Raw genomic sequence first — 25436 nt, forward strand, 5'->3', positions numbered from 1 at the left:
TTTTTCTCTTTTCCCACTAGATTATACATTTATTGATTTCATGGCGTATGTTTTGTTTAATTAAAATGTTTCCATGGTTGTATAAAATGGAATATTGAGACATTGGCTTACATGTCCTCAATTATTCTACCTCAATATCTATTTTATAAATGGCACTCCTGCGTTTCTGTCTGTAAAGAAATAAAAAAAGAAACAGCATGATTTATAAATGTAACATGCCATTAAATTTATATTCTTCTGGGCAGTGGTATAACACACCTTTAATCCAGCATTCAAGAGGCAAAGACAGGCAGATTTCTGTGAGTTCAAGGCCAGCGTAGTCTACAAAGCAGATACCAGAACAGCCAAGACTGTTACACAGAGAAACCCTGCCTCAAAAAACCATCTCCGCTCCAAAAAAAATTTATATTCTTCTGGGAAAGTACAACGTTGTTTTATTAAATTCAGGTGCATTCATTGTCCAGCAAATACAAAGAAGTCCACATCATCCAATGAGAGACCTTATAAATCAGATACCACATTTGTGGTTTTGTTTGTATTTTTTACTCGTCTTTTGCTGATGTTTTCTCTCTACTTATATAGCTGTGTGAATATAAAAATCAGCATGTATTTTTATAAAGTACAAAATTTTCTATTTTGGTAATAGTTTGAATTTAGAATTTGTTTTAATGTATACTCTAAACTCAGTGTCACATAAATTTATAAAGTTGACTGAGATTTTAGCTTTATGTTTTCATTAGTAGGCTAGCTTTTTTTAAGTGAAGTAATGGTGTTGCTATACATTAATATAACTTTAAAAAAAACTCATAGCACTAATTATTTCTGTTTGCACAGTTTGGTTTCATCTGGTTATGGTAGTCAAATTGACTTAGGTTTTTGGTATGAAGTATAGACTTGTAACTGCAATGCTCTGTCTTCCTTTATGCTCTAATGTAATTAATTTGTTTCTAGATGCTGGCATCACCATCCACATCAGGTCAGCTGTCTCAATTTGGGGCAAGTTTATACGGGCAACAAAGTAAGAATTTTGTACTTATTCTGGGATACTTTATATTTAAGGAAAAAATTAAAGAACAGACAATTCTACTGTTGTGGGTTTACTACAGGGCTTAGCAGAAGATAGTTGATTTTCAAAATTTTATTTTACTTGTGTAGGAAACCTCATTATGTTGGGTCTTACTAATTCTAAATTGTTATTTCTTGGATATGTTGCAATTTACTTTGACATCATGTATATCTGTATGTTCTCTTGCAGTTTCTTGAAAATTTTCTAAACAGTTTAAAGCAGTCATTTTTATGTTTCAGTTAGAGAAAGTTAAAGGTTTTTGCCTTTGGTTGGTTTTGTTTATTGTTTAATTTGTTTAGATTTGGGCCTATTTATTGCAGTAAGCCCATTTAGCAACAGTTTGAGAAATAGTTTTCATTTAGTAGAAAATACTAATTTATTTATTTTTGTTTTGGTTTTTCCTGATTATAACACCTAAATTTTTACTTATAGTTGAGGGTCTTTTCATTCTGTAAGGTTTTATTTTACAAAGTGCTATAATACTTTTAAAGCGCTTAGCACAGTGCCTGGCGCATAGTAAGCGCTCAATAAATGTTAGTTATTACCATCACATAAAATTTTATAAAACTCAAAATCATAAAACTTTTTTCAAATTAAATTTCCAAATGTTACATACTAATAAGATTTTATCATCTTTGTTAGAGTTTAAAAAATCGGCTTATTTCTTATTGCTGCTGTCAGTGGGAGCTGGGATAAAGTGTTCTAAGTTACCAGCAAACTGTAGAGGGAAGTATCTGATCACTGTCGTAATCAGTTTCAAGTCAAAATTAGTTTGATTTGAAACTCGCCCTGTAGGAGGAGAACCTAAGTTTTGACAAGTGTCAAAACAGTGTGTTAAACCACTTTTTCACCCTGTTGACCAATGTCAAAGTTGGGGGATGTGGCATATTTTGTATAGATGAGCATTATTTTCATCCTTTTTTTTTTTTTTGGTCTTTCATGGTTTTCTTCTTTTGCTCTGCAACAGTTTGCTAATGCAGAATTAGTAAATACAAATTTCGTATTTAAGCAAGAACATATTTTAAAACCTTCTATGAAAAGGGGGAGTTTTTTTTATCAACAAATGTTTAATCCTACCCCTTGAGGCAATATTATAGCTCGTAGTAAACATGTTCTTGTTAGCTTATTTGTGGTGTGACTTTTACCCTGTTGGGAAGCCTGCCTGGAGAAATGCCTAGCTGTTTAAAGCTTTCTTCTGTTTCAGTGCAGCAACTGCATAGGCCTGTTTGCTTTTTAAAGCCCATAGTTTATCATAGTAAAAAGAAGATAGAAAATGGATAAAAGATATGTTTGGGAAAGTGAGGTTATTTCAAAGTAGTGATTGCAACCAGCTGTCTAGACCTCAGAGCTTTTTTAACCCGCAGATGTGACATTGCTTTGGGATGGACTGTTTGGAAGGTGGTGATGTCCTTGGCATGGCAGATATTTACTGACTCCAACTTTCTTTAATTTGCTTTGTTTGGTATGAAGGACATACAAAGATTGCTGCTCAAGCAGATCTATTTTTCTTAGAAAAAATATCTTTCTAATTTTTAAAAAAGCTATGTATGATGAACATTTTTTGTTGAACTTTGATTTATAAAATGGTTATATTTAATAAAGTTGGTGAAGCAGCATTTTGAATATTTTAAACTGACGTTTTAGAAAAAAGCCTACTGAAAAATGAATACTAGGATAACTGTTTTAGCTCAGCGTGCAGCTGTTTTCCAGGGTTCACATTTGGAATTTACAGTTAGTGACAAAAGACAGCCTAGTTGCCAGTTCCTTTAATAAGAGACCCCAGGGGACCAAATACATCATTTAAGTAGTAGGTAGTCTGAAAACACACTGTGAAACAAGAGAACACAAGCTACATTGTGAGACTTAAGGGGTCAAAGTTTCCTTGTATTTGTTAAAATGTGAGGAGCTGACTAGTGAAGGTTAGAGAAATAACGAATTAATAGGGGACTGGATTAGAAATATCCTTGTGGCATTTATTGTAATTATACACTGAGAGTGATAGAACCTAAGAATTCTTTTCTCACCTCAGTCTATTAAGTACTGCCATTAACTCTCTATTTGTAGTTTACTAGGTTTATTAGTGATTTGTGCTGTTCAAATGTAAACTCTCTCTGGGGTTTTGTTGTTGTTTGTATATGTGACTGAGGTTTTGAGACAGTCTTACTATGCAGCCATTCTAGTCAGGAGCTCAGATCCTCCTGCCTGTGCCTTACATGGACTGGGAGTTCTGAGGCTTATGTTTAGGTTTTGGTGCTGGACATAGAGTCTTGGCCTTGCACATGCTAGGCAAAGACTGAACTGTATACTCCCAACTTTTTGCTTAGTCTTGATTTTTTTTTTTAAGTTAGAGATAGTGGAAGTGAGGAATGAAATTTTTCTGTTCCATTGCTAAAACTTAGTGAAATTAAACATCAGGATGAGGACCCTCTAGGGATGGAAACAAGAGTTCTTGGATGTATGCTTTGTCAGATTGGGGTGGAAACAACTATGTGATAAGCTTATGAAGTATCCAGAAAATACTGGACTAGAGGATTTTATGATTTCAGGCTCTAGAATAATATGATCATATCTAAATATACAACTTCACCTGAGGGTTCGTGTAGATTTTGCTCAGCAGTTGGTAACTATAGCAGCAGAAAGCATATAATGTTCAAGTTGCGTGATGTTCTCCACTTGTCTTCTAATTGTGTGCATAAGATTTGAGCCATTTTTCAGCCTTCCTGTCTCTGGGCTCTGTAAAACTGTGTACTGATTGAAATGGGCTAAATCTTCATTGCATTGAAATGAAGTAGTTGCATAGTTGGAGCGTAAGTATTTACAATCTTGGGAGTGGAGAAAAAGGAAACATTATCTAAAGTGTGTATTATGTATAGCAGTTAGATAACTAACTGTCCTGATGCTGTATTATAGACATAGTTGTCTGGATTCTGAAAGGTCTCAGGCCATTATTTGAGAAAGAAATAAATCTTTCTAGGATTTCGACTGCTGGTTTGTGAGTGGTGACATAGTGTATCTAATTCTTGTGACTGAAACTCATGTATAAACATAGTATACTTTGTAGAGCAAGAGAGCACAATTGACATGATTTAAAACTGATGATATTGACATTGTTAAATACAGAATAGTAACTTGCAGTTGCTTTAGGAATTGAGTTTAACATGCTTGTTGAGTGACTAATACACATAGTATCATTCTCGATACCAGAGATGTATATAGATGATACCACTCTCCCTTCCTCTGTGTAGGCACACTGCTATGCTGCAGTTCCTTACTGTGTATTGTCTTTGTGTTATTAGTACTTTGTTTTATGGAAAGCACAGTAAATATTTGCTGAATTTATAACAAGGAAGATAAGTAGATCAACTAATAGTATAAGGCCTTACATAGGTCTAGTATGAAACAGTGTAGGGAATAGCAAACTTTCTGGTTGTTAATTGGTTTCATATAATAGTAAAGTATAATCTTCCCTTTTGTGTAGAATATACCTCAAAATTTTTCATAACTTTCCAAATTATAGATCAAAGTTGTATCATAACTTTTTCCCCCTTATGTCTGTTTTCTGGTGAAAACTGTCAATTTATTAGATTGTCTCATTTTTCTTCACTGTTAAGATTGTTGACTCCTTCAGCTGTCATGGGCACAAAAAATATGAGGGAACACTAATATTTCAGTATTTACTGTGCATGACTTTTCCCAACTCAATGAAGTGTTAAGGAACTTGCATGGTCATATAGATGACAAGTAATGGAGCCAGAATTAGGCTTCTTTATAAGAGTGGTGCTCTGAACATGAGCTAAGAAGAGAGTCTTTGAAACCTGAAATGACCCAGTGAATCATTTGCATAGAAATTACTAGTGTTGAATCTGCAGATACCAAGAATCTACTGAACTGCCTACTGAAGACATTGTGATAGGATTTACTCATTCATTATGGATTTACTGAGTACAACTCTGAATGTGGTTGTATTCCAAGATCTAATCAAGACTATAACAAATAATAGAGTTCCTACTTTTCACAGTACTTTAATGGGAAGAAACAGAATAAACACATAGGCAAAGGAACTACCAGAGTCCTAGTAATGAATAGTACAAAACTTGGGCAAGCTAATGAGATGAGTGAGGGGTTCATGCTTTACCTGAATCGAGCAAAAGGACAGCTCTGTCTCTCAGGGATTAAAATGCAATGTGGACACCTGACTGAGGATGATAGTCCCTAAAATGAGTGATATTGAGGGGTCTTTTTGGGTACAGGAAGCATGGAAAATCTAATAAGTCATTTAATGACAGGAGAGCCAGAAAATCAGTTTACTAGATGAGAAGAGAGCAGTGAGAGAGTGAGTATCTTGGATTATAGGAAGTCTGGTAAAAATCACTAAAGAATTCAGAGAGGGCTGGAGAGATGGCTCAGAGATGACAAGCGCTGGCTACTCTTAAGAGGACCCATCGCCCATGTGACACATTAAAACTATCTGTAACTGTGATTCCAGTTCCTTCTTGGGAACCAGGCACAGAAGTGGCTAAACATCCATATACATGAAAAAAATAAAATTTAAGAACTAAAGAATCCAGCCCACGTGATGACTTAATGTGATGGCTCAGTGTGTAACGGCAACTGCTACCAAGCCTGTTGACATGAGAACTTACCTGATGGAAATAAAAACAGATTACAAGTTGCCCTTTGACCTCTACACACGTGCTTATATTCGCACACAAAATAAATAAATGTAAAATAAAAAATAGTAATTTAAATATGTTCTAAGTGTAGTAGCACAGTTTTTATGGTGCCGTTTCATTTTGAACCATCACTTTGCTGTGTAGAAGGTGGACTGAATGGGGAAGGATTAAGAGACAAGACTCTAGAAATTAGGAATTTGGCTAGTGGCTGAGAAGTAGGCAGATTTGGGATATTTGGAAATAAAGTTTATACAACTTACTATATGCAGTTTGAGAAGAGAAAATTAGCATTTTTATAAGGTTTGAGACCTGTATCATTTTGTGAATGGGTGTCCACAATCGACACTGGAAACTTAGGTTGAAGAAGAATACCAAGTTTACCTTGGGAAATGTGTGTCACTGCACCATGGGAAATGGTCCTGAGGAGCTCTGCTGGCTAGTATTCTCTGTGGTTCGCAGCAGCTTCTTGTAGCTAGTTTTGAAACCAGTGTGTTCCATCCATATTTCTCATCTGGTATTTCCTTAGTTTGGGTAAGGCAGGTTCTCCTTCAGATCTGTAATTTTTCTTCTTCCTTTTTCCTCCCCCTTGTTTCCTAGACATCCTGAATATCAGGGATTGTAGACAGCACATTTACATTGCTCACCTGTCTTCATTTTCATACAGCTTGTCTTCTCTCAGACTTAATTGTCATGCTATCTGTAGCCACCTGATTTTGCAACACTCCTGCCACCATCTTGTTTACCTATTTAAATCGTGATCATTATTACATGCATATAGTCTCCAGGAGAACTTTTCTAATCTCTTGCCTACTGAGTTACTGTATATGTATTCAAACACAGGGACTGACTGAATCCTTTGTTCTGTATATGTGTTATATATCCCTCCCTGTAGTATGCAAGAGAAGGGAAGGCATTCTTAGTGAACAGTGTGAATAGTGAAGTTACAGGGACGGATTGGAAGAGAAGAGGGGGATTCAAGAATGATTGTTAATCATACACAGAGTAAGCAGTGAAATGTTGGAAAACCTTTCTTCTTTGGGGTCATGGTAGAATTCTAAAGACTAAATTATGGTTATACTTAATACTATAGAACAGTGGTTCCAGAAACACTGTCCCTTCTAAAAAGACTGGGATAGTTTAGGGTAGAGATTATACTGGTGACCCCTGAATTCCCCAAAACTAAAGTAAGCTACAGTTTCTAAAGAAGAAACAACAGTCAGCAACAACTATAAGAACATACAAGTAATGTCAATTGTGAGAGGAATCACAAACTGGATTGATGCCTTTCTGATTTGTTGCTTGTGATTTTTTTCAACTTTAGTTTTATTTCTATATATGTTTGTGTGCACCCACATGTGTGAGCCTATGGAGACCAGAGAGCATCGGATCTATTGGAATTAGAATTCCTGGTGGTTGTAAGGCTTCTCATTGTGGGTGCCCAAAACCCAACTTAGGTCCTTTCCAAGATCAGTATGTCATCCTAGCCCTGAGCCATTGCTCCAGCTCAGCTGCTGTGATGCTAAGAAAACAATTTAATGGCTTATTTTAGCTCTTCATGTAAAACTTGGCTGATCTAAGAAGTTTTTTTTTTCTGTTTGTAAATTCTTTGGATTTTATGAAGGAAATAGCAGAATGAAATCATTATCTGCGGCATAGGCTGTAGGTAGAGTCATGGAGGTCAAGCTCTGCTTTGCACTGTGTCTATTGTTAGTTTGGGCATGGCACAGAACTTTTCCGGAAGTCTAGACACCTGGGTATAATGAAAGGCGACTGATTGCTCAGGGCTTCACTCAGGTTTATATCTCTAGCAAAGGGACTTCTGTGGATGAAACAATTTGCTATAAGTACCTAACGTACTGGTTGTGAAGCTGTTCTTTTAATAGAAATCATTTGTGGAATACTTACATTTTTTCATTAGTTAAAAACTTTATGTACATTTATATTAGGCCACGTATGTCCCACGACGCTCATGTTGGGGCAACTTTGAAAAGTCAGCTTATTTTTTCTACCGCTTGGGGACATCTGTACTGACTGGGCCTGTCACCAGTGCTTGGGATGCTTAATCACTTTTTCTTAGGGTTTTATGAAAAAGAATCCTTGAAGACTTTAATTCATTATTTGTTAAGCATATCTTGCCAAATAAGAGGTAGGACTCTATTTAAAATATATACCCAGAATCTTCCTGAAAGAAGAGTTGATTCAGCACCATAACCTTTTCAATTGACGTTTGTCTTTTCATTCTCTATGTGTAAAAATAGGGGTAGAAGAATATCTTCCTTATAAAATTTTTTGGTTTTTTTTTTTTTTTAAAAAGAAGTGGTTTGTTAGGTCATTGACTTCATTCTCACCTCCCAGACACCTATGTGCAAGCTCAAACACACTTGCTTGTATTCTCACCTTTTGAAGTTCTTTTATGCCATCAGCAACAGTCACTTGAGATTTCCTTTTACATGCTCTATTCTTGCCCTGATATTGTGGAGATGACTCTGTGTTATTATTTATAATTAGAAGATTAAATCTCCCCTCTGTTTGTACCTATTCAGTTAGTCTTAGTTTAACTCAAGTATCTCCAATGTAGTAATAATGTATTTTGTCTCCTAAAAATAAACGCCTGTATGCTTTCATTGAGTGTTTTTATTGTTTTAAAGAACTTCCGTTTTTAAGTTAAACTTTGGATAACTATCAAATATTTAAGAATTGGTAATAATAGTTCGTAGTATATATTCTTTTCTTTTCATCTTTTGTAGATATTTCAGCAAAATGAATGTGTTGGATTTATTAGCTGTGTTTAACCAAGATAAATTTGGAGGCTAACATTGAAGTATATTTTCTTCAGATTGTCTTCCTTCACCACTAATTATAAATTAACTGGAATTGGCCAGTGTTAAAATAAAAAGCATTACTTGTTCTTGTTTTCTTGGCCAGAATTTTCTGCCAGTATTCAAATTATGTACAATATTTAAAATAGTTCTAAAATTAGAAATTTTTCTTATACAGAACAGACAGAAAAATACATATACAGAAAGTTACTGTAAAGCAAAGAAGTCTTTGTAGGACCTATTGATTTCTTTAAAGAGGCCAAAAGGATAGTAAATTTTGGAGGATGTATGAATTCCAATGTAAGAATAATGAAAAGGAAAGGAGAATGGACAAGTATTAAAAAGAAGGAGACTAGAATGGGAGAGGAGAGACGAGATAGAAAATTTAGGATTGGCAGATGCAAAGATGATTGGTAGACATCCCACAGCTAGAAACACATCCAAAAGGAGGCTGGAAAAGAAAAAATAAGACGAAATGTGTTATTGGACACTCACATTGTGAACACCATTGTTTCTGCCTAGCATGGTACTGCCGTTCAAGAACATAGGAGTTAAAGAGATCCGACCGAATTCTAGTCCTAGTTCTCTTGTGTTGTTGCCTTGGAGAAGTCAGTTAACTTATCCAAGGATCAGATTTCTTATCTGTAAAATGTAGACAGAGTAGGTGAGAATGGGTGATCTTTAAGACCTATAACTTTGGCAATGAATAACTGGCAGATACACTCTTGTTGGACATTTTCATCTAGAGCTGACTTTAAGACACTGTTTAGGTGTAGAGAGCACCTGAGTTCAGGAGCCTTTTCTGTCTTACCCACTGCTGTTTCCCTAACAGATTGTGTAGTATATGCCACAGGGTAGCCACCCAGGAAATGTGTGAAAGGAAAATTACCATTTTGATGGTTTATTATGGAGCCAGTCACAGGACCTATAGGAAAATTGCACGGTTGAGGGAGGGAAAACACGGTTTCTTCTGGAGGAATCTTGAGTAGGCTGATTTTTAATCTCTTTTCTTCCTTATTTTGTTCCAGATTTAGAGAAAATGATAGTAGGCTGTAGCATTATTAAGGTCACCACAACAGTGTCTAGACACAAATAAAATAGAGTGGCAAGCCAGTGGACACTCTAGGTCTATTCCCTTCCAAGGGGCTTAGAGAGATTCAGAGAGTTTCAAGTAGCTGTTAGTGGAGTCCCTGTGAGAACAATGTTGTGCCAAAAGACACATTTTACAGAGGTGTTTAAGAAAGAGTATGTATGGTATATGTAGTATACTATGTGAAAGGCATAGACTCAGACTCTAAAGAGATTTGTAATGCTTAGACCCAAAACTGAAACAGTAAGGAAAAATATCAACTTAAATCCCCAACACTAAAGTCATTATTTTCTGGTCAGCCTTTTTTCTTTATTTAGCTTCAGTTTGAAATAAGTTTGATTGACCAGTGTGTCAGTTTTCAACAAGATGAAAAGAAAGCCCTGAAAGCACGCGGGTGAGAAAGATGAAGGAAAGAGGAGGCCTTCATAGACAGATAGGATGGCAACACAAATGATCCTGTATGCCTTTGAGGAAGATGAACATGCATAGAATATTAACTCTCCATTCTGAATCTCAAAATAATTTATATTTTTACCATCTGAAAATAATAATGTGTCAAGCATGTAAAAAGTAAGTTTGTCCAATTTGATTAATATTTTTAAATCTTATATCTGAACTGCAGATCTCAGTAGTCTTAAAAAGTACACCCAGGCAACATGTCAGTTCCTGTATCTGACCCTAGATGTGCTAGAGAAATATAGGAGCCTTATAGGTTGAATAAATATTTTTGAATCACTTCAATTTTTTAATCATACCTATATCAAATTGATTTTTTAGAAATTACAAAATATTATATATTGGGTTTGTAAAAATTGCAATGTTAAGAAGTATGTATTAAATAGATTTTCTCAAGTGGATTTGCAAAAAATAATACAAGATTTAAGATACTATGACAAGATGGGAATGATTGTCTTTTCCCTCTTTTTTGTGGGGGGTGGGGTTTGAGACAGGGTTTCTCTATAGCTTTGGGGCCTGTCTTGGAACTAGCTCTTATAGACCAGGCTGGCCTCGAACTCAAAGAGATCCCCCTGTCTCTGCCTCCCAAGTGCTGGGATTAAAGGTGTGTGCTACCACCGCCCGGCTATGAATGTCTTTTCTGTGTACATTAATTGTAAATTAAAACAAAACACACAAGATAGCAGAATTTCTTAAAGGCATATTTGTATGTGCCAGTTTCACAGATATGCTTTTAATGAATCTGAGAACAGTTTGTGTTATGTAACATCTTATTTGTTATAATTAACATAGCTTATCGTAAGATAGTAATGTGGAAAGAATACAAAAAGATAATCAAAATACTAAATTTTAGACTAGAATTTTTGTTGAAAATCAGAGTCCATTTGCAGTGAGATGAATATTAGATCATTTTAAAGTGTTCTAGATTGCCAACTCCAGAAGATGGATACCAATTTCATTCCTGATGGCAATGAATTTCCTTCTTCTGAATTTTCTTATTAGGTGCATTAGGCCTTCCAATGAGGGGGATGAGCAACAATACCCCTCAGTTAAATCGCAGCTTATCACAAGGCACTCAGTTACCGAGCCACGTCACGCCAACAACAGGGGTACCAACAATGTCACTTCACACGCCTCCATCTCCAAGCAGGTATTTATTAATGGACCAGAATACTTCCAGAATGTATTTTGTAGAGTAAGCAAGCTTTTAATTTTTTAATACGGTAATTAATTACTTGATTTTCTGGTTCAGTGCCTTTCACTAAGAAAACAGTTTTTACGCTCATTTGATGTCATTGCAAAGTGATAAATGTAGTGTAGCGCTTTGATCTTGAAGCTGTGTGCTAGTTGTCACCTGAATGGATCAGGTTTAATCACCTCCTGGGGAGCTTTTGCAAAAGCTATCTACCTCTTCCTCAATTATGTTCAATTTAAGATGACTCCCCAGATAGCTGTATTCTTTGCTTGCCCCTTCACCACACCTCTACTGCTTACTTAGAGTGAAATAAAACAGATAACATAGATTATATGTATTATTAACATCAAGAGAATAAGATGACAGGAATTTTGAATGAAATTATTTTAAATATATATGAAAAGCATTTATAATTTTTATCATTGTTGTCCCAATAGTTCTCATCTATGATGGCACCTTTTTTAGTTCCACTATAAGAGTAGGAATACAACTGGAATGTGTAATTGAAATTCTAGGGGTTAAAGCAATTGATTATTTATAGAGAATTATAATGAGTGATTGTAGAGAGCTTATTTAGTGTATGGACTTCTTTTTCAGGGGTATTTTGCCTATGAATCCTAGGAATATGATGAACCACTCCCAGGTTGGTCAGGGCATTGGAATTGCTAGCAGGACAAATAGCATGAGCAGTTCAGGGTTAGGTAGCCCCAACAGAAGCTCGCCCAGCATAATATGTATGCCAAAGCAGCAGCCTTCTCGACAGCCTTTTACTGTGAACAGGTAAGATGTTTATTGATACTGCATATAATTGTCTTTGGGGGGTATCTTCAGGTTTGCCTTTTCATATCCAGCCCTTTGTTTCTAAGTTGTGGCTCCTGTCTCACAGGTGTGTTTATCGTCTATTTGTGAGCTAAGATGTGTTTCCCATCACAATCCTTAACCCTTTCTAAACTCAGAACATGTTCTTAGAAAGACGTTACTCTTTTACAAAGCACATTAATTCTTTCTGTTGATGGTCGTATTAGAAAGGGAATGTTCATGGGTTGTCACTAGGCAAATCTTTATTGTTTATTCCATTCATTATTAAGTAAAGTTTATGTGCTTGGGTGCTAAGAGTTCTGGGTTTACGAACATAACTGGAGGAAAATGTACTTGATTTTTACTGCCGTGCGTTAGTTATGCATCGCTTAGATACCTTCTGGGCTAAAGTACTTTGGGTGCTCATAATAAAAGACTATTTCCAAACAGTGCTCTTTTAAATTTTGTGTCTAGAATTTGAAAACAAAACAAAACAAAAAAACCCTGGGATGTTTCCTTCTATTTCTTGCTATCCATTGCATGTTTTTTACAAATAAGAACAGTGATTCATTTTGTTGGTATGTTTACAGGGTTTGGGTAGCACTAGAGTTGGGTCTTAAATGTAAGACTTTCTTGCAAAAGAACATTTAAGTTTGAATCACATGTCATACTATGTTTATACTGAATTTTTACGAAAAACTATAGAGTGAAAGAAAGAACCTTCACTTAGTTGGTGCTCCCACATCCATCTTAATCAGTTTCTTCTATCTGCTGTCAAATCTGCACTAAAATGGGTGCTAGCTCACATCCTCTTCAACTTTAGCCCATAATCTCCAGTTAGTCTATGTAGGTTCTACATATCTTAAGTTTTTAATAAATTATTGCATCGTGGTTTTACAGCTTTTACCTTTTGATAGATTCTTAACCATATTGCTTGAACTTTATTACATCTTTCTGCATTCTTGTTCAGTGAATATATTTTTAGATTTAAAGTTTTACTTTTATTTTTCACATTTTAATTATTCAGAAAATACTTTGCTTGTAAAGTGTCACTGTAGTAGAGCTTTCCATCCCTGCCTATATGTGCTACTGATACTCAGATGAGATGGCTTCGCTTGGATTCGGAATCCGTGGCTGGGGTTCCTATACAACCAGCAGCTCTAGTGCAATCAGGGAAAAACTTGTTTATTTTGACTCCCCTACTCTGCCCTGGAATAGTGGCCCACTAACTGCATAGCTCATCAAAAGGTGGCTAGCTTTACAGATTTAGGCAGAGCCTTTAGAGCTGTCACCTTCACTTGCTTAGAGGTGCTTTCACCGGCATAGGAACCTCTCAGAAGATCATTGAATGATAGAGACAGCAGTTTCTGTGTGCAGCCGTCATTAGTAATTCTTACTCACATTCTTAATTATCTGGCCTTTTTCTAAATGCAGTTCGTTCCTTCCTTCCTTCCTTCCTTCCTTCCTTCCTTCCTTCCTTCCTTCCTTCCTCCTTTCCTCCCTCCCTCCCTCCCTCCCTCCCTCCCTCCCTCCCTGCTTCCTTCCTTCCTTCCTTTCTTCCTTCCTTCCTTTTTTTGTTTGTTTCTTTGTTTTGTCCTGCTTATGTTTATACAAAAAGAAAGAGGGGTTATTTGTAATTTTCAGAAATTGTGTTGTACACTAAAATTGGGAGTGTTAAGAAAATTTTTTTCTGTTAGGTACATGAAAACTAAGCTATATAGAGATGAAATGATGTGTTTTAGAACACTGAATTCAGTTTTTGAAAAATTGGTCAGTTTAATTCAGGTCAAATGAAAGGGTAAGACATGAACTCGTGGAAATGAGTAGTTGGGAAATACAGAGGTTGTGAAGAGAAGACTTAACACTGAAAAGCAAGCTTTACCAATCAGAGAAGAGAAAGCAAGTGTTCAGGCGGGGTGAGGGAGGGATCCTAAACCTACCTGCATTTTGAGAAAGGTGAATTTCTCCAGCAAGATAGTGCACTAAGGCCATAAAATGGTACCCTTAATTTTCGTTTTTCAACATTCATAAGTAAGTTTCTTTTTTGTTTTTAAAATTAATTTATTTAAACTGTTTGGTTCTTTCTTGTTCATTGAAGAGTTTCAGAAAAATTTTTAAATAAAAATGAAGATTATGCTCTCAAATTAGCATTGGTTTTGAAACATTGTTATTTTATATGAGGAGACCAAAAGTATATACTTTTGTTTTTCTTCATTTCTAAGTTAGTGTTCTTACTGTATATCTAAAATTATTTTCTATGTACCCAGTATGTCTGGATTTGGAATGAACAGGAATCAGGCATTTGGAATGAATAACTCCTTATCAAGTAACATTTTTAATGGAACAGGTAAGCTTATTCTGGAGCTAGTACCCTACTAAAAGTACAGTAGAGTTCTGAAATACAAGCAGTTTAACATACTGTTCTCTAAACATTAACAGGATTTGACTGTTTTAAATAGTAGAATTGAATTTAGTGAAAAACTGCCAGGGATAGATAGGAATCAGCTAAACGGTAGCGAGCAATGTCAGTGTTTCCCCCGACCTGGTCTTGTAATGTAGGATTTTGTGTCATAACATCATTTTTTTAATATGTAAAGAGTCAATACTAATTTAGTCTGTATTTGTGCCTCAGAATCTTGGTTTGTTTGGTTTTTTCTTCTTCAGAACTCTTCTTATTCTTGGCCCTGACCCTGAGAACAGGAGTGTAGCCTGAGTTGGGTGGCAGGACATTCTGATCATAGAGGCTCAGGTTGAAAGGAGTCTGCTGTAGAGGCCATTTTACAATAGCTTTAATACACACTTTCACATTGAACCCTTATATTTTGATCCAGTATTATTTAAGATGGAGCTACCTGCAAACTAATTTCATTTTTGGTAAAAACTAAAGTCTGTTGGTTCCTTTTCCCAACTGCTCAGACAGAAGAAGGTAGCTCTGGAGTGGTGGTGCTGGTTTCTTTGCCCCTGTCCCCTGTGAGTGAGAAAGTAAAGGGGTGTTGCCATGACTGGAGGGGTAGATAACAGGTTATTGGGTGGAACATAGGTGAAAGACTAGTCTGTGAGGTAGAACATGCATTGACATGAGAAGAGACTTGACAGGAAGCCTCCATTTGTGGGAGCTCTAAGCTTTTGACTTCTGAGTGTTGAGGTGGTTTGTTGAACAGCTGAGGTGGATCAACCAAGGTTAAAACCATTGAAAGGAACGGAAGATCATAAGCATTTAAATTTTAGAGTTTTCTGGGGTGATTTTAGGGTATACTAACTTTGTTGTATACCTCAATAAAGTGTATTAAAGTATACACTTTCATACTTAATGTGAAATCATTATGAAAGGTTACTTATTACATTTCAACGGAATGATGTTTTATTTTGCTGCTATAAAGTTTTAGAAATTTTAAATTCTTAGGTTTTGTACTGGAAAAATTGTTTTCAAGACTTTTTCTAAGTTTACATTTGGGAAACTATAAATTGCTGGTTAAATTATATTCTCACCTAATACATGTCAATTTTTAATTGGACATTGGAAGACTTAAGAATGTGTATTAAAAGTTAATTTTTTACTTGGAGAAAAATTATAATTAATCATAATTTGAGAGATATTACTTTATAAATTAAAATAGTAAAGATTTTCATTTCTTTTGCTTTATCCATATTGTACTTTTAATGGAAAATTCACAATTTTTTTTAATAATTTGTGTGAGGTAGTTTAACTTTCCCTTTCCCTTTGTAGTTTTAAATTTATCACCTTGGTGTGTTAATAAAAGTCTTTTTTAAAAAGTCAGTTAATCTTAGGATAGATGATAGTTGATTCTTATAATTGTAATATTTTGAGAAAGATCAAAATTAATTGGAAAATGACCCCAAAACTATACATGCTTATAAAACAAGGAGAAACCTAGATTAAAGAAAAATTATAGTACAGGATAAATTGTAGATAGAAAATTAAGTGATTTAAAATTCGAATGCAAGGTTAAGAACACTGAAAGTTGAGAGAAAAACGGTTAAAATAGGGAAGTTCAGTTAAATGTTTGTTTCTAATGGTAGCAATCTAATGCAAAAGGAATAAATTCTTTATCCAGTATATTTATTGAGCGCCTACTGTGTATCAACAGGTAATATAAATTAGGTTTTCTTCATTCCTATATTCCCCACCTGCTCTTGAGACAGGAATAGTCCATCCTTGCCTGTAGCTAACATATACATACATATGTACACATTTTTATCTCAAACTAATAGTGTACAAGACAGAAGTATCAGGGGTTCTCTGTCTACTGTTTGCCTCAGAGTCTGTCTGGACATTTGTCCGGGAAGGTAATGTCATCACCATACCTTACTGTTGAATCTCCAACTAACCCAGATATAGCCCCATCCATCCAGTTTTAATGAAAAAAGCAGTTATATCTAAAAAGTTTAATTTTTGTTCCCTAATAAGCTTTAAGTTTTTATTGCCCCTTCTATTGGGAGATATAATGTATAACCCTACTCTTTATCTTTTAAATCTCTAGAATTGGGTATGCTAAGGTGCTGACTACATACTGCTTTCCTCAGTTATTAGAAAATTCAGTGACACAAGTTAGTCCACAGTATCTTACCTGTGTATCTATCACACCACTCTGCATTATTAAGGAAGAAGACACCTGTTGTTTTCAATTATATTTTGGTTTTTATAATCTCATTTTAAATGTTTGTAGAATCATTAATGACTATTCTTTCTTACCATTTAGATGGCAGTGAAAATGTGACAGGATTGGACCTTTCAGATTTCCCAGCATTAGCAGACCGAAATAGAAGGGAAGGAAGTGGTAACCCCACCCCATTAATAAACCCCTTGGCCGGAAGAGCACCTTACGGTAATCAAGATTTTTAGCGATGGCCAATTGAAGGTTATAGTCATGTGTATACACACATGCGTGTCTCAGTGTTGGTCATATGTGTTTATGTTGTCAAATCAGGCTAGTGTTATTTCGTCAGAATTCATATTTGAAAACTTTTCCCCCATATATCCACAATAACATGATTCATTGCTAAAAGTTTGTACTGTAACCTAAATGTTTGACTTCATTGGTACTCAGAAGTTATTTTTTCTGTTCTTCATGTTTTAATTTGCTATATATAAGTGATTATTTTTGTGGTTGGGCTTTTGTTAGTTGACCCCACAGTTTTCAAGAGGCTATATTCCTGGAGATTAACAGTGACTGCATTGAGGTGTTTCTCTGAGTCACACTGTTGACACTGGGGCTGGATTTCTCTTCAGAAAGCAGGTGGTGTGAGGGCATAGACTATTTGGTACAGTTCTAGCTTTAGCCTAGCACATGCCAGCAACATCCATTGTGACACACCCTCCTAGACGTGATTAGCAAATGGCCTCTTGGAAAGATTGAAATCCCTTTCAAGAACCGGTGCTTAAGATTTTTAGTTTTATAGATTCTTGACCATCATTAATATCCCTAATTACTCTTTTTTACAGTCTCTAGTAAGATAAGAATTTTGTTAGTAGTGCTGAAAAACATGTTAGGGGAGTATCATCTGCATTAACAGTCTAGACATAACAGTTTAGACATTTCTATGACATTGTTTCTAGGGCGTGAGACCTGATAAAGAACAACAGTAAGACAGTAATTAGATGAGTTAATTTGTCAGTTATTTTAAAAATAGGCATATTTTCTCCATTATCAGTCACGGATTTCAATTTCTGTACTTCCTGAATATGAATAAAAATAATGTGTAGAGGGAAAGCTTTATATTTTAAAGCTTCCAATTCTGTTTTCCCAAAATAACGAAATGTGACCTGCCCTGGGAGTTGAGTACCTGGCTACTTGAGTCTCAGTTCAGATGCTAATGTTCTTAACCTTTCCTCATAGGTCCTTTTTCCATCCCTTTAAACATTCCCGTTGCTCTCCTTGGACCATCTCTAGTTTCTCCATTTCCTTCTTGAATTGTGGAGCCCCAAACTGGATTTTGTTCTCCAATAAGGGCCTGACTAATGACAAGCATAGTGGGAAGATTATTTCCCAGTTCTTGCATGTTTTACATCTGTAACATGGAGTCCAAGAAAATGAGAAATAAAGTGGAATTGTTTTATAATTGGTTGCAATGTGCTCACTCTGTAAGTCACTTTTACGTAGAATACTGACATTTTTTAAAATTTTTATTGTGTTCATTTTTATTTTGACAGCTAACGTGTTTATGACATCTAGTCAGATATTTTAAGCTAGCCTGTAAGCCAACATTTTGGCTAATATTACCTACCAATATCAGATCCTATCTTAAGCACATACAGAATATTAGATTAGAATTTCAGGATAACCACTTATTTTCCTTATATTGCTTTATATGTTGAGTTTTTTCAGCAGTAAATCAAAATTTTCATTTTTTATTATTATCCTGAATACTAATTTTTGGATTATCATTTTACATGCTTTAATAAAAAACTTGGTACATTATGAACAAAGTTAACTTTTTATGTAATTTGTATGACAATATTATGGATCCAATTATAATTTTCTGGATTATTTTCATTACATAGTTGGAATGGTAACAAAACCTGCAAATGAGCAATCCCAGGACTTCTCAATACACAATGAAGACTTTCCAGCATTACCTGGTTCCAGCTATAAAGATCCAACGTCAAGTAATGACGACAGCAAATCTGTAAGTACCGGAGATTCATGTATGTGATTGTAGTGTTCTCCTTGTAGACTGGTCTTCCATTAACAGTTACTTACTAGATACTGCTTCGGAACTATTGATTTTGAACACTGTAATAATCTAACTTCTGAAGAATGTGGAAAGCTTTGTAACTAGAAGATAGCCTATTTTTTTCCTATTTCATATAGGTTTGCAAATTTCTGTTGAACTTGTCAGTTAATTTAGACTTTTATTGTAGTCCCTGTCAGCTGGATCCCATGAAGTTTGATAATATAGACTTCTAAGGAGCTGTGTTTTTCTTGAGTAAGTTTTCTCCTTGAAGAATCTTTATACACATTTTTATACCTGTGTTGATTCAGCCGACTCAGCTTCTTCCTGATTTAACAAGGGTGTTGATTTCTTCTACCATTCACTGCAAGTAGCTTTTTTTTTGTATGTGTGCTGGGGTATTGCTAAGCGAAACTGTCCAGAGGATTGTTGGGTAAGAGGACATCTGTGACTTAAGAAGTGCGCACATTCCTAGTTTTCCTCAGAGGCTGTCGTAATGGCTCAAGTGCTGTGGTCTGTGTGATTCTTCTCTTGTTGACTGTAACTAAAGTGTGTGAGAGAGAAAGGTGTCCCCCATCCCCTGTGATCTATGATCTGAAATTAAAAAAAAAATAAAAAACCCATTTTCTCTAGCTTTCTTGTCTTTTATAGTCATGTGTAGACACAGTATTTATTTGGTTACCATGAGGCAGTTAGGGGAACAGAATATTTGAGTAGAAAACAGGTAATTACTACCTTTTTGAATATAATAGTGAATAGCTAGCATGATATTGATAAATTTAAACTTGCACAGTTAGCACTTTTTAATGTCACACCTTTTTTCAATACTAGAATTTGAATACATCGGGGAAGACGACTTCAAGTACAGATGGACCCAAATTCCCTGGAGATAAAAGTTCAACAACACAAAACAATAATCAGCAGAAAAAGGGGATCCAGGTGTTACCTGATGGTGGGACTCTATAAATATGTCAGATATTTTAAAGTACATTTTCACTATTTTCCCTAATAGAAAATAAAAATAACTGTTTTTCTTAACCAGGTCGAGTTACTAACATTCCTCAAGGGATGGTGACGGACCAATTTGGAATGATTGGCCTGTTAACATTTATCAGGGCAGCAGAGACAGACCCAGGAATGGTACATCTTGCTTTAGGAAGTGACTTAACAACATTAGGCCTCAATCTGAACTCTCCTGAGTAAGTGGTTTTTTTTCTTCCATATTTGTAAATAAACTTCTAGCATTTAGTGGTCGCCATAAAGTTACCTCTTTCTTTTTTAAGACAAAATAATCGAGGCAGCATTGTAGGCATATCCTTTGCTGCCCTGGACAGCCTCAAACTTGTACTTAATTATTATCATCACATTCTATTATCTGCTACTACTTGCTATTGCCTGCTTAACTCTTGGGGTCATTCCTTCTATTATTAGCCCATAGTCACTGAGAAATACTGTTCTATAAGAATCTATCTACAAGGAATTTGGGCCCACCCCCAAGCTAAATCCTTATCTGTTGCATCGATCTTGTCATTATTAGGGAACTATAGCCTCTTCATAAGGTTAACTTTTGCCCTGCTTTCTAACCATCACCATTTCCCTTTTCTCTCGTGCTGTGACTTCTTTAGTCATTTGATTCTATTGGGATTTTTCATCCATTTATTCTTCTACCTTCCTTGATGTTCTTACCTCTTCCACTTCCTTCTCACCATTTTATGGTCAGTTGTAATATCTGATTTATGTGACTCTTGATTGTTTTGGCCTTCTCTCAGTTGTTTTCCTCTTCCCATTATCCTTGTTGTGTCTGCTTGTTTCATTCTTGATCCATGTACTGGATGGTGTGGAAGAGTGACAGTTCATCGTCTGCTCGTGCTTTACACTCGTGCTCTGGAGCTTCAAAGTGAGTTCTTAACTTTGCAGGCATCCTCATACCTGATATGCATAGTCCATTTACAACTTTTTCTTTGCTTTTGACTGTTTGTTTGTTCGTTCTGTTTTTTGCTGCTGTTACATCCCATGTGACTGTTTTGTGTTTTTGCAAGCTATTAGTATCTTTTCTCCAGTCCATAACTCTCAAATAATGTCCTGGCTAAATTTCTACTTTACAGAGAAAAGTGGAAGCAAATGGAAGAGGGCATCCACCTGGTCCTACCCTAGTCTTAATCTGACACACCTGTGCCAGAGTATTTGGTCCCTGCTTCCTACTTAAAACTTTTTGAAAACTCATGAGTGTGAATCTTAACGTTTTCTGCTCTCCCTGGTGCTAGTATCTCAAGCGAGGTTATAGAAATGTAGGGCAAGCACTCTACCCCAAAACGGTCTTGCTGGTATAACTTAGGGTGGCTCTTTAAGCCCTCCTGCTTCTCACTGAGTAATATTGCAGGCACTTGTATTTCCATCTAACTCACAAAACTTCTGTTTTGCCATTTCTAGTCACATGGGGAAACTCTTATTTTTCCATTAGTATCAAAACACTTTTATCTTGATTCAACCTCCTGAGTTACTGTCACAGTTTTAATTTATTTTTTGAAGCAAAACATCTCAAATGAATCATCTTAACTTTTCTAATTTTTCTTCTCGCAGTCTATTAGACCCATTTTAGTTAGGATTCTGCTCCCACCACTCCGCTAAACTATGTTCTGCAAGTAAATCAAGTGCACCATGAAATGCTCTTTCTCTTAATCTTGAAGATGTTCTTCTCACCTGGTCACCTTAGCTCATCCCCCTCAATTTCCCATGCTGGTGACACCGCCAGTCCTTGACCTTTGAATTCGTCCTCGTTTATTCCTGATGATCTTGTCTAATCTTGTGCTTTGAAGGGCCATGTAAATTGAACATTCCAGACTTCTCTCCTGAAGTCCTTGAGACTTTAGGTACCATTACCAATTAAATACCTCTTAACTGATCTGGTTCCAGCCCACACTGTCAATGCTTTTCAGTCTCGGTTATACTTGGAGAAACCTAGCATTATCTTAGTTCTCTCCTTCCTTCTCCCTTAGATGCAGTCCTTAGATAGATACGGAATCAAATCACATTTTCACTACATTTTTACTATATTGCTGCCCTTCTGGCTTGTTGCCTGGAAGTTTGTCAGTGGATCACAAGGCAGGGAGTCTTGGATTTCCTTCTCCCCTTTCTATACAGCTTTATGTTGCACTCAGGGCAATCATTCTGGATAGGCTATTCCTATGCTCAACACCACCTGCAGGTTTATTCTATTTAAGAACTCCCTGTAGAGCAGCCCTCCCCTGTTCACCTTGTTCCTTCTTTCTCCCTGCTTTACCTCAGCAGCTCTTTCCTTTGCTCATCATTGTGGTTTCACTAGTCTTCTTATTCTGCCTCTCGTGTCCAGATGTCTCTTAGTTTTTCTCATATTTCCCTTTACTGGCACAATGTTTACCAGATAATTACCTGAGATTATCTCTATCATATTCTTTTTTATTTGTTTAAATCTAAATTTGTCAAATCTTATTTAAATTGACCACCTCGCTTAATTATACGGCCATTTCCCTACTTTCAAGCCCTCCCTGAATAAATTATTTATTATGTTAATTCTTGCCCGCATCCAATTCACCATATACTTAAATCGAAAGTAAGTTTTATGGTGTCAGCAGTCTTTGTTCACTCACTGTATTCAGAGGACCTAGGAAAGTTCCAGGTGTCTGTAATAGGCATGCACATAAACAAATACCTGGTGAGTATGAAATCTTGCTCCTAATGCTTACACATTTGAATAAGGTATACATGGAAAGTAATTATATTGGAGAAGGATGTATAAATGAATTAAAAGCATTGTTAATTATAGCTAATTGAAAGTAGAACATTTAAATTATGTACCTAAGTATATTGTAATTTTCTGTGCTATGTACCCTGTTGATAGAGTGCTGAAGGAAGCAACCCTTTTTCATTTTTCTGCTATAAAGTTGCAGGAAACTCCAGAAAGGGAACCAGGAACGATGCTCAGTTTTTATTTGAAGTCTTTTTTAAAACTTATTTTACCAAAATTAAGTTATAAATATATTTTACTGCTTTATTCTTTAAAGTGGCTTCTTTTTTTTTTTTTTTTTACCTCTTGTTCAGAAATCTCTACCCCAAATTTGCATCACCCTGGGCATCTTCGCCTTGTCGGCCTCAGGACATAGGTAGGAGGATCTATTTATGTTTAGAATCTTTTAAAAAACGTTTTCTAAGAATCAGTTAATGAGAATGTTTTTTCATTATACAGACTTCCATGTTCCATCTGAATATTTAACGAACATTCACATTAGGGATAAGGTGAGTGTAGCATACTGTTCTTAGTGTGGATTTATCTCCTTTCCTGATATCATTTTCAGGCCAGACAGCATGATAGTCTAGTAGCAATCTTTGGGATATGCTTTTGTATGCTCATTCAGTTATGTATAACAATTCTGGTTTTTGTTAACAATACTAATGTTTTGGGATTTGCTTTTAAAACCAAACACTGTTAGGACTGATATTTTCTGCAATTATTAATTATAACCATAGTAACCATAGTTGATGACAATAAATTGACTTGGGAAGTTTGGTCCTTATTCTCCTGACTCTCTGGTTTTATGATTAAGGAAGCTTTTACTTCTTTACAAACCTATCCAGATAAACCACAAACCCTTTTGAAGTTAGCCTCTTCATACTGTCTGTGCCCCACCAGAACTGTAGCCCTGAGGCTACAGTTGCCTAAGTGTTCCAAAATCTTAGTGCAGTGTGAGAAGTGCTGGAGAATGCCCTACATCCACAACTGCCATGGGAACATAATAGGGGAGACTGCATTGGGATGATGCACAGAAGCCAAGCGACTAGTGGATACTTTGTTAATGTGAGGTTTTGAGCTGTGGCACTTACGTAGGCTGTTTTCTACCTTGTAGGTAAATGCGAAAAGGTTATCCTTTAGCCATCCCTTTACACAAAATAGAGCAATGTCTTCATGGTTTTTGTACTTACCATCTGTGATTGCTGGAAATCTCAGAATGGTTTGTGAATCACTGCATATAGATTCAGCATTTACAGGTCTGTGTAGGTGGCACTCCATGGGATACTTACATATACACTCATTCTTTTGAGTTAGGATTAGGGTTCACTAAGTAACTTTATTCCTTTAGATGAAGAAATGCTGGAAAACTGACTCCCTGGCAGCATAATTATGAAATGACAGTTGTCTGTGCTAAGTAAAGATTTCTGTTTATCCTCCCAATTTCTATTTTAGTAGCAACAATTAAATTTTACATTTGGTTTACAGTTTATAACAATCTTTTTGTCTTTTATAGTTGGCTGCAATCAAGCTTGGCCGATACGGAGAAGACCTCCTCTTCTATCTCTATTACATGAATGGAGGAGATGTGTTACAACTCTTAGCTGCAGTAGAGCTGTATGTTCAGAATATCTTACCACTTTCTCTCCTGGCATAGCTCAGATGTTCTGAAGGTGTTTAAAATGATGATGGTTGCAACTTTTTGTTTTCTCTGAAAATTCTCCTCCTTGCCCAGTTGAAGTTGTTGACAGGGATGTTGTTCAGTGGTGAAGTGCTTGCCTAGCACCTCCAGGCTTTAGTCATTCCCTGGACCACCGGGGAACAACAAAAGTATAAAGGAGAGATTGGGTATTATTTTTATATTTAGTAGAATGAATTTTGTTTACATTGAAAGCATATTGCAGCTGTATAATCACTATAACCTAAAAAGAATTTCAGACTTAATTCTAACTATATGAAGTGACACGCCTAGTGAATTGAAGTTTTTGAATGAGTTTGGTTGTGATTCTTGAAGAACCACAGATGTTTATGATGAATAGACACAGAATCTTGTTATTTTATATGTGTCATTTCATTATTAAATAGACAAGACACTGCATGCCTGTGCCTCTATGTTGATACTGAATTGTCAGGTTTAAAATTTCTCAGTTGAGAGAATTCACTTTTTGCTTTTTTCACTATTTCCCTCTCATTTTTGTGAAATGAGGATTAATACCTATTCCTTTTAATCTAGTCATAAATAAATGTATCAAATCACTCATATCTGTATTTGGCTTTGTGTCATGTCATTTGTGTTTGTGAGCTACCAAACTGTTTGTAGGAAATCATGTATTTACTTGGAAGTCCATCATCAGGGGACATCTGTTCCTTTGGATGTTGCTATCCAGTTTCTAAGTGCTATAGATCATCACTTGGGTTCTGATGATATCCTCTTAGAGATTTTGACAATTTATGATTTAAAGTTAAAAATTAAACTTTATGAAATGGCTATTCTGTTGTCATCATGACTGTAAAGTTGTGTGATTAATTTAAGTAATCTATTCAAATTGACTTCTTACTTAATAACTTAAGGTAGTTCACCAGGCTGTTATTTTAGTGTGCCTCAATTTCTGTCATTTATTCAGTATATTTTATCTTTCTTTGGTCTGCCCAAGTTTTATTATATCACTCATAACTTTTAAATTATTTTGTCTACATAAAGTTTATTCAACTTAATTAAATTATTTGTACTAAAAATGTGCTTTTGGAACAAAAGAAGTTATCTTACTGTATTTGAATATCTATACTTAATAGTAGAGCCAGATAAAGACGCTTCCATATGTATATACTTTAGATATAACTTTTCTGAGAAAGGTTTACCACATGTATAAGTGTTTAACATGG

At 35.6% G+C, this 25436-nt stretch overlaps 1 protein-coding gene across 9 annotated transcripts in view; it reads left to right on the forward strand.

Moving 5' to 3' along the window:
- Positions 1 to 25436, forward strand: part of Cnot2 (CCR4-NOT transcription complex subunit 2) — a 91009-nt gene that overhangs the window by 59615 nt on the left and 5958 nt on the right. For 7 of the 9 annotated variants that reach the window (XM_041666397.1, XM_041666408.1, XM_041666379.1 and 4 more), the window contains 11 exons: positions 952 to 1018; positions 11107 to 11254; positions 11897 to 12079; positions 14365 to 14444; positions 16819 to 16944; positions 18621 to 18745; positions 19622 to 19742; positions 19833 to 19989; positions 22868 to 22929; positions 23013 to 23062; positions 24070 to 24170. In XM_041666397.1, coding sequence (XP_041522331.1) covers positions 952 to 1018; positions 11107 to 11254; positions 11897 to 12079; positions 14365 to 14444; positions 16819 to 16944; positions 18621 to 18745; positions 19622 to 19742; positions 19833 to 19989; positions 22868 to 22929; positions 23013 to 23062; positions 24070 to 24170 — 1220 coding nt within the window. Of the gene's footprint in view, positions 1 to 951; positions 1019 to 11106; positions 11255 to 11896; positions 12080 to 14364; positions 14445 to 16818; positions 16945 to 18620; positions 18746 to 19621; positions 19743 to 19832; positions 19990 to 22867; positions 22930 to 23012; positions 23063 to 24069; positions 24171 to 25436 lie in introns of those variants that run through there. The other 2 variants (XM_041666446.1, XM_041666437.1) reach the window with 2 other exon arrangements.

The sequence above is a fragment of the Microtus oregoni genome, unplaced genomic scaffold, assembly GCF_018167655.1.
Source record: "Microtus oregoni isolate MIOR12 unplaced genomic scaffold, Mior012 000001F_ref0000356, whole genome shotgun sequence".
Lineage (NCBI taxonomy): Eukaryota > Metazoa > Chordata > Mammalia > Rodentia > Cricetidae > Microtus > Microtus oregoni.